Genomic DNA, 9,165 nt, shown 5'->3' with positions numbered 1-9,165 from the left:
ATGGGGGCGCCTGGGTGGCTCAGTGGATTGAGCCGCTGCCTTCGGCTCAGGTCATGATCTCAGAGTCCTGAGATCGAGCCCCGCATCGGGCTCTTTGCTCAGCAGGGTGCCTGCTTCCTCCTCTCTCTCTGCCTGACTCTCTGCCTACCTGTGATCTCTCTTTCTCTGTCAAATAAATAAATAAAATCTTTTTTAAAAAATGCTTAAAAAAAGATTTTATTTATGTATTTATTTATTTGAGAGAGAGAGAAAGCACAAGCGGGGAGGGTGGCGGCAGAGGGAGAAGCAGACTCCCTGATGAGCAGGGAGATGGATGCAGGGCTCAATCTTGGGACCCCAGGATCATGACCTGAGCTGAAGGCAGATGCTTAGCTGACTGAGCCACCCAGGCCCCCGTGGAATATATGGTGGTCTTAATGGGGAGTCTTACCAGAATAATTAAAACTGTAAAAAAGAACCAAATGGACTGAAAAATCCATTGGAGAGGCTTAAAAGAAGATTGAAGAAGGCTTGGAAGAAAAAAAGCCCATGAGTTTAAGGACGGTCCGGAGAAATGATGTCCTCTGAAAATCAGAGACAAAAGTATCGAATAGAAATTAACAGTGCCCAGTGATCTGTGGGATGATATCAAACAGTCTGACATACGTGTCCGGAGGTCCAGAAGGAGAGGAGACAGAGAATGGGATAGAAAAAAAATATTTGGAGGAGAGAATGATAAAAAAAAAAAAATCTGAAATTTGATGAGAAACATTCACTTGCAGATTCAAAAAGCTTGGCAAGACACACATAGGATGAGCACAAAGAAAATCACACCTGGAGTGGGCACATGATAGTCAGACTGCTGAAAACCAGAAGTAAAGAAGACATTTCGAAAGCAGGTGGGTTACAGATCAGGGAACAGTGACGTCCAAGAGACCAGGACGGAAGACAGTTGGGGTCACACCTCTAAAGTGCTGACAAGACTTTCTTTTCATTTTTCTTTTTTTTTTTTTTTTCTTTTGTACAATTTTATTTTCTCCCTTCAACCATAATAATATGATATCCAAATTTTGTCTTAACTGGAGGGTCTGTAAACACAGGCTTATCTAGCCCACTTATAGGCAAGGCAAATGCTGCTTCTTGAAATGGTCCCACCATGGAACCTCTGGTCATCCAACCCAAGTCGCCCCCTTGCCTGGCTTTATCTTCACTATACTGTGTGGCCACTTCATTGAATCTCATTCCAGACTTTAACTTTTCCATGGCTTCCATGATTTTCCCATGTTTTTCACACAGAATGTGTCTGACCTTTATTGCACTGCCACCACCTTTGGGACCCTGAGCCTTCTTGTCAGAGCTGTCACTCCCAGAGGCTGCTCCCCCTTTCCCCCCTTTCCCGGGACCACTTTTTCCCTTGGGCGGCATCTTCGGAACTTGCGGCAGAACCCTCAAAGTCGACTTTTCATTTTTCTAAAGATTTTATTTATTTGTTTGTCAGAGAGAGAGAGAACCCACAAGCAGGCAAAGGGAATGAGAGAAGCAGGCTCCCTGCCAAGCCAGGAGCCTGATGTGGGACTCGATCCCAGGACCCTGGGATCATGACCTGAATCAAAGGCAGCAGCTTAACCGACTGAGCCACCCAAGCATCCTGCTGACAAGACTTTGAATCTAGAATTCTTTAGCCGACGAAAATACCTTGCAGTAGGAGGGAGAAGGAACGCCATTTTAAGAAAAATGACAGAGGAGAGAATTTGCTGCTGGCAGGCCTGCACTATGAGAAACGCTAAAGGGTGTTCTTCAGGCTGAAAGGAAATATGGCAACTTGGATCCATAGGAAGGAATGAAGCACCACAAAAATGATAATATCTGGGTAAATTTAAAAGCACTGCTTTTTTCTTTTCTTAATTTCCGTAACAGAAAAATGTATTTACAGCGAAAGTAATATTATCATAAAATACAGTTTATGGGGTGCCTGGGTGGCTCAGTGGGTTAAAGCCTCTGCCTTCAGCTCAGGTCATGATCTCAGGGTCCTGGGTTTGAGCCCTGAGTCCTGCTCTCTGCTCAGCAGGGAGCCTGCTTCCTCCTCTCTCTGCCTGCTTCTCTGCCTGCTTGTGATCTCTGCCTGTCAAATTAATTAATTAATTAATTAAATCTTTAAAAATTTTTTTAAACGTAGCAACATGATAGACTTTTCTACTATTGATATATTGATATATTGAAATCCTCACCAGCGCCCCCCAGCACCTCAGAATAAGACTGTACTTGGAGATAGAGTCCTTACATAGATGCTAAGTTAAAATTAGGTCATTAGCCTGGACCCTTATCCAGTATATTTGGTGCCTTTACAAGAAGAGATTTGGGGGCACCTGGGTGGCTCAGTCGGTTAAGCTGACTGCCTTTGGCTCAGGTCATGATCCCAGGGTCCTGGGATAGAGCCCTGCATCGGGCTCCCTGCTGAGTGGGGAGTCTGCTTCTCCCTCCCCCTCTGCCGCTCCCCTGCTTCTGTGTGCTTGCGCTCTCTCCATCTTTCTCTCTCAAATAAATAAATAAATAAATAAAATCTTGAAAAATAAATAAATCAAATAAATAAATAAAATTCAAAAGATCAAAATCTCACAGATCATGTTCTCTGATCGCAATGGAGTGAAGCTAGAAATAAATAATAATATATCTGGGGAAATCCCCAAATGTTTACAAATTAATGTATTTGTAGGGACGCCTGGCTGGCTCAGTCGGTAGAGCATGCAGCTCTTGATCTTGGAGTTGTGAGTTTGAGCCCCACGCTGCATGGAGAAATTATTTAAAAATAAAATATTAAAAAAAGAGAAAACATATATCTTTGTTAAGAAAAAAAAGATTTAATGTATTTATTTGACAGGTAGAGATCACAAGTAGGCTGAGAGGCAGGCAGAGAGAGAGGAAGAGGAGGAAGCAGGCTCCCTGCTGAGCAGAGAGCCCGATGCGGGGCTCCATCCCAGCACCCTGGGATCATGACCCAAGCAGAAAGCAGAAGCCTTAACCTACTGGGCCACCCAGGCACCCCAGAAAATATATTTCTCTATAACTAATGAGCCAAGGAAGAAAACAGTGAAGTTAGAAAATACTTCAAACTGGGGGTACTTGGGTGGCTCAGTCAGTTAAGTATCCTATTCGTGATTTTGGCTTAGGTCCTGATCTCAGGGTTGTGAGATCGAGCCCCGTCTCAGGCTCTGCACGCAGCAGGGAGTCTGTCTGAGATTCTCTCTTCCTCTCCTCTCTTGGCCCCTCTCCCTGCTTGCACTCTCTCTCTCTCTCAAATATATAAATTAAAAAAAAAAAATACTTCAAACTGAACAAAAATGAAAGCCAGCATATCAAAATTTGTGTATTGCAGCTAAAGATGTGCTTAGAGGAAAATCAATAACTTTATTTATTTTTATTTTTATCTTTTAAAGATTCTATTTATGTGGGGGCGACTGGTGGCTCAGTGGGTTAGGTCTCTGCCTTCGGCTTGGGTCATGATCCCAGGGTCTTGGGATCGAGCCCCGCATCGGGCTCTCTGCTCAGCAGGAGCCTGCTTCCCCCCACCGCCCTGCCTGCCTCTCTGCCTACTTATGATCTCTCTCTGTCAAATAAATAAATAAAATCTTAAAAAAAATAAAAAAGAATGTAGTTACATGTTACAACATGGATGAACCTTGAAAACCTTATATGGTAGGGGCGCCTGGGTGGCTCAGTGGGTTAAGCCACTGCCTTCAGCTCAGGTCATGATCTCAGGGTCCTGGGATCGAGTCCCACAACGGGCTCTCTGCTCAGCAGAGAGCCTGCTTCCCTCTCTCTCTCTGCCTGCCTCTCTGTCTACTTGTGATCTCTCTCTCTGTCAAATAAATAAATAAAAATCTTTTTAAAAAATCATTAAAAAAAAAAAAAGAAAACCTTATGGTAAGTCAGAGAAAGAGAAGGCTCTGCAAAAGGCTACATGTTGTTTGATTCCACTTGTATGAAATGTTAAGAAAAGGCAAATCCGTAGAGAAGGAAAGTAGACAAGTGATTGGCAGGGGGTTTGAGACTGACTGCTAATGAGCTTCCTTTTGGAGTAACAGAAGTGTTCTGGAGTTAGTGGCAATGATTGTACAATGTAGTGAGTATACCAAAAACCATTGATTTGTACCCTTTTCCTTTATTTTATTTTTTTAAGTAATCTCTACACCCAGCATGGGGCTTGAACTTAGGACCCCGAGACAAAGAGTTGCATTCTCTACCGAGTGAGCCAGCCAGGTGCCTCCCCACCCAGATTTGTACACTTTTACATGATGGATTTTATGTATTATGTTAGAGCTCAAGGAGTAAAATAAGACAAGCTAAACAAACAAACAGCTAAACCCCAAGAAATGAAATAATGAGAGCAGAAATCAGTGACATGGAAACACACCAAGAACAAAGAAAGCAAAACCAAAAGTTGGGTTCTTTGAATAAAATTAATAAAATTGATAGACCCCTAGCAAGACTGATTAAGAAAACAAGGCGGGAAATAGAAACGACCAGTCACTGGGAACAAGAGAGTGAGAAGGGGTAAATGGCGAGAGTAAGGAAGCTTTTGGGCAGAGCGAACGTTCTAGACCTTCACTGGGTCGATGGTTACATCAATGCAGACATTCACCAAAACTATATGCTTAAATCTGTAATTTTGTTGTAGATGAATTTTATTTCAACAAAATGAAAACATTAAAAAATTCTAGGGGCAAAAAAACCCCCAAAATTCTAGGGACACCTGGCTGGCTCAGGTGGTAGCGCGCGCAACTCGTGATCCTCTGTGAGTTCAAGCCCCGTGTTGAGACTAGAGCTTACTTAACCCCCCACCAAAAAAAAAAAAAAAAAAAAAGAAGGAAAGAAAGAAAGAAAAGAAAAAAATCTACCATATTGTTATCTCCAATTCAAATCTGATAACTTGAGGATTTTTCCTCATCTTCCTTCCGCATTTTATCTCCCTTTTTCCATAGTGCAACCTCTGACTTCCAACATCTATATATTTATTCATTTTTTGGTATCCTTCATCCAAAAACAGCAAAAGAGTTTTAGAATTCCTACACCATTCCATTATCAACAACAAACCTATTAAGTAAAGTTCAAGATTTTTTTTTTTGGTAGTCCTTAGGAAGCCCATGAACTATATTGAGAATTTATTTGTATTCTTGTATTATTTTTTCTGTGTGGTTATATCATCAATTTGATACACAGTTAGGTTCAGGTGTTAGTATTTGTAGTCAATTTTAGGATTTTAAAAAAATCTCCTGAGATATTTTTGAATTTGTAAAATATTCATACGATTCAGGAGCTGAGACTGTATCAAAAATACTTAGACAGATTTCCCTCCCGTCCTCTTCCAGCCCGTTCTTACCGACCCACAACAGGCCCCGTCTTACTCACCTCTAGTTTACTCTTCCTATGTTTCTTCTTTCAGATTTATACCCTATTTTCCCTTTTTCCCTTACTCAAGGGTAGCACACTGCATATTTAACAAGATATCCTAGAAATCACTTTGTATCAGCTAATGGGAATCTTTCTCTCTCTCTCTCGTTTTTTGTTTTTTTGTTTGTTTGTTTGTTTGTTTTTGTTTTTTAATAGCTACACAGGATTGCATTGCTGGGTTTATTTAATTAGCTTCCATGGATGGGAACTTAACGCGGTTCCAATGCTCTATTACAAATAATGCGTACAGTGAATAAGCTTAGGCCTGTGTTGCTATATGTCTGTGGAAGTGAATCTTTGGATCAGTTCCTAGAACTAGCATTGCTGGACCAGAGGGCAAGTGTTCCGTCGTCCCACTAGCACTACCAAATTCCTTTCCCCAGGAGGCTGTGCCAGTGGTATTGCTCCTACACGTTTCCCCCCAGCCTGGCCAACAGACTATACTGTCCAAGTTTTTTAGCTTTTGCCAGTCTTTTTTTTTTTTTTTTTTTTAAGATTTTATTTATTTATTTGACACAGAGAGAGATCACAAGTAGGCAGAGAGGCAGACAGAGAGAGAGGGGGAAGCAGGCTCCCTGCTGAGCAGAGAGCCTGATGCCGGGCTCGATCCCAGGACCCTGAGATCATGACCTGAGCCGAAGGCAGAGGCTTTAACCCACTGAGCCACCCAGGCGCCCAAGCTTTTGGCTGTCGTATTTGATGGTAGGTATCTCGTCATATGTTTAAGGGTGGACTGGAAACTCTTTGAGGCTTGGGACCGAAGCTGTTTCTTCCATGTGCTGCTCGTGCTAACAGGTGCCCCATACTTGTTCAACAAGGAAAGAGACAAACTGCCTGGATTTCTCTTGGACTCATCATGCTTGGATTCTTGTGAAACCGGTCACCGTGACAGCTGACTCTTGTCCCAATGTGTGCAGTGCCGGCTGCCCTGCAGAGGTCTAGTGAAAGAGGAGATGGCCCTTGCCCCTGCCAGTGCCCTCACCCCCAAGGACAGGTAGAGGACCCCTCCGTCCCAGCAGAATGTAGTCAAAAGAGGGTGGCATTGGGTCCACAAGGCCGTTGCACTAGATGGCACAAAGCCTCTTTTACCTTAGAATTGTCTCTAGTACTGTTAATATTTGTTAAATACGTCTCGCTTCTCGGCCTTTTGGCTAAGATCAAGTGAAGACTGCCTTTCTTATTGGTTGATTAAATAGGTAATATAGTCACGTAGTTCAAAATTCATGTTAATAAAAATGTCCCTTCATTCCCTATTTCCAACCCACTGAGTTACCTTCCTCTCAAAAGCAACTGATGGTTTGGATTTCTGGAGTGTCCTCTCAGAGATATTTATGCTGATTGTAGGTGAATGCACACTTTTTTTTAACCCAAATAGTAGTGTATTGTATACACTCGCCTACAGATCTTTGTTTCCCCACCTCACTTTTCCCCCATCCATCTGAGAGCCCGTTCTATTCTAGACCAGGCCTTGCAGAGCTTGCTTGGACTTTTCCAGTGTGGTGTCCGTCGTGTACGGTAACTTCCTTTACCAGTGCCTTCCTGGTAGGCTGTTGATAGTCTTTGCTATTACAAATGGAAAGATCACAAATAACCTTCCATATGTTGTTACACACGTACAGTTGTATCCGTCGGACGCATGTCTAGCTACGGACTGAATGGGATGCGTGCATTTGTCATTGTGACTAAGGATGCCCAACTGGCATCCTCGAGCTGTACCGGCTTACACCCCTGCATTGCAGGAGTGGCCGTGGGAGGGTCCAGGGCAGCCACCCCCCGCCCCCCGGAGAGCCCGTGGAGCAGCGGCCAGGGCGGTCCTGTGCGCTTCGGCTGTGATGATCCTTCCTTCTCCACACCCCCCGAGGGGGCCTCCGGGGAGCACACCGAGGGCTGGCCCAGGGGACCCATGGGCTTCAAGCAGGAAGTGTAAAGGAGCCACTTCTGCAGCTGACAGCTTCGACGCATCCCTTGCTGAGAAAGCTCTAGGAGAAGACGGCTCCTGCCCTCAAGGCCATGCAGCTCCCATAAGTGACTTATGTAGGGACCAGATTTCACTCAGCTGATGCCTACCTGAGTGTCGCAGGCTGGACGGGACCAACGGACCCAGCAGGAAGTATGAAGGACACGCCAAGATTCTGTCAGCCTGGAGGGCCTGCTGTGGAGCCCCCCGCCCCTGTGCTAGCACCCCCCACCCCGGGATGAAACACTCAGCAGAGGGGACCATGAAGCTCTCACAAAACAGAAACAGACTGCCATGGAGAGCAGAGGAGAAATCCTTCAGTCTTCTTAGGGAAGGCTGCACAGAGAGAAACGGCGTGTTGTCTAGGGTCGGACGAGCTGGACCAGGAGCCACAGCAAACTCGGGGTGAGGTGAAGGAGGCATCTGCCCCAAGGGAGGTTCTGGGAAATGTCTTTTCCTTCAAGAGCCCAAAGACCAAAGTAGGGCTCGAGAAGGACCCAGGACCCCCTCGTGTCCACCCTGCTCGTTCTAAAATCCTTAGCCACAGGGTCGTCTTCAGGGAGTCTGAGTCCCCACAGTGTCAGGTCCACACCCGTCCTGGGGTGGTGTTTGAAATGTGCTTGCAGGGCCTTCTTGCTCCCAGGAGGCTCTCGAAGCTTCTGCTTGGGGTTCTGACCATCTGCACCTGCCAGCACTGGCCCAAAGTTGTTTTCTAGTTTAGGGCTCAGGTGAATGGACTGGAGGGCCAGCAGCCGTATTGAGGATCGCCAAAGTCCTAAAGGTCTTGTGAACCCAAATCCACCTTAAGCCACCACTTCCGTGGCCTCGGTCTACTTCTAGAACAGTCTGGAAACCTGTGCCTTTCTTGTTTACTTGAGTTTCTTGGCGAATTAGCTCCTGCAGCCCTTGTGTTCCTAGTGCATTTGTCTGAATTTGAGGCAGATAAATACGGCCACACCTAAGTCAACAGAGAAGGGATCGCGTGACCTTCACTGGCGGGTGTGGCCCGGGTAGTCACTGCGGGTGGCGGGTGGCGGCTGCGGGTGGCGGAGAGAATGACGTCGCAGAGACACCGGGATGCAGGAAGTGTGAGGACTCCGAGCAGGCCGGTCCTCCCCTCCACCTCCTCCTCTGATATCTTCTGGCAGGTGCCACCGGCCACTTGCAGAGCTCCCAGAACGGCCTGGAAGCTGGCTCTGCTGGGGCTGTCCTGCCCCTCGGCCATTCTCCCTTCTCCTTGGCTGCTCTTCCACCTTCTGGAGAGGATTTCCCGCGTGCCATCTTTGGTCTTGTCTTCACGCCCCCTCCCTGTCTCTCTCCCCCCCCACCGAGAACTCGCCCATCCTCATGGGCTCGAGTGTAGGTTCCATGCGGGCGATCCCCTGAGCCCTGGATGCCACCTCTCCCTGACCGTGCTGCTGGACGTGCCCTCTAGGCTGCCGCCGCCTCCTGGATGTTTCCATATGATGTCGTCATTCTAAACTGCACATGCGTGAGGGACAGCTTGCCCGCCCTCCCAGTTTCCATTTTTCTGTTCCTGGCATCAGCCTTCTCTCACCCACCCCAGCTCACATCCTGAGTCATCTTTGTCGCCTCCCCCCCACTCCTCCCTTCCCAAACACAAGCCTTACCGCCTGCCTTTGCAACAGCTCTGGTCATTCTCGGTCCTTTTTGCATTCTGTCTGCGAATCCAGGGTCTCAGCACCCATATCCTGAATATTTTTTTTAAAGATTTTATTCATTTGCAAGAGAGAGAGAGAGAGAGTGAGCGCACATGAGCA

General features: G+C 46.1%; 2 protein-coding genes across 9 annotated transcripts in view; one reads left to right on the top strand and one right to left on the bottom strand.

Annotated features, from left to right (window-relative positions):
* The window catches only part of LOC132017918 (uncharacterized), a 49,895-nt gene that overhangs the window by 5,582 nt on the left and 35,148 nt on the right, over positions 1–9,165 (top strand). For 2 of the 8 annotated variants that reach the window (XR_009404426.1, XR_009404415.1), the window contains exon 3: positions 762–878. The exons of 5 other annotated variants lie outside the window; for them this stretch is intronic. The gene's annotated coding sequence lies outside the window, so the exon portion shown is untranslated. Of the gene's footprint in view, positions 1–761; positions 879–1,477; positions 2,500–9,165 lie in introns of those variants that run through there. One more of the 8 variants, XR_009404428.1, reaches the window with a different exon arrangement.
* LOC132017949 (peptidyl-prolyl cis-trans isomerase NIMA-interacting 4) lies at positions 977–1,452 on the bottom strand. The gene has a single exon (XM_059400201.1). The coding sequence runs from the start codon at positions 1,402–1,404 to the stop codon at positions 1,009–1,011; it is 396 nt and encodes a 131-aa protein (XP_059256184.1). The 5' UTR covers positions 1,405–1,452; the 3' UTR covers positions 977–1,008.

The sequence above is a fragment of the Mustela nigripes genome, chromosome 1 (genome assembly GCF_022355385.1).
Source record: "Mustela nigripes isolate SB6536 chromosome 1, MUSNIG.SB6536, whole genome shotgun sequence".
NCBI lineage: Eukaryota > Metazoa > Chordata > Mammalia > Carnivora > Mustelidae > Mustela > Mustela nigripes.
The sequence above is the reverse complement of the archived record's forward strand: the minus strand, read 5'-3'. Positions and strand labels throughout refer to the sequence as shown.

What these genes read in the sequence shown, in the direction of transcription:
- LOC132017949 (XM_059400201.1), bottom strand. Translation starts at nt 1,404, where the DNA reads ATGCCGCCCAAGGGAAAAAGTGGTCCCGGGAAAGGGGGGAAAGGGGGA.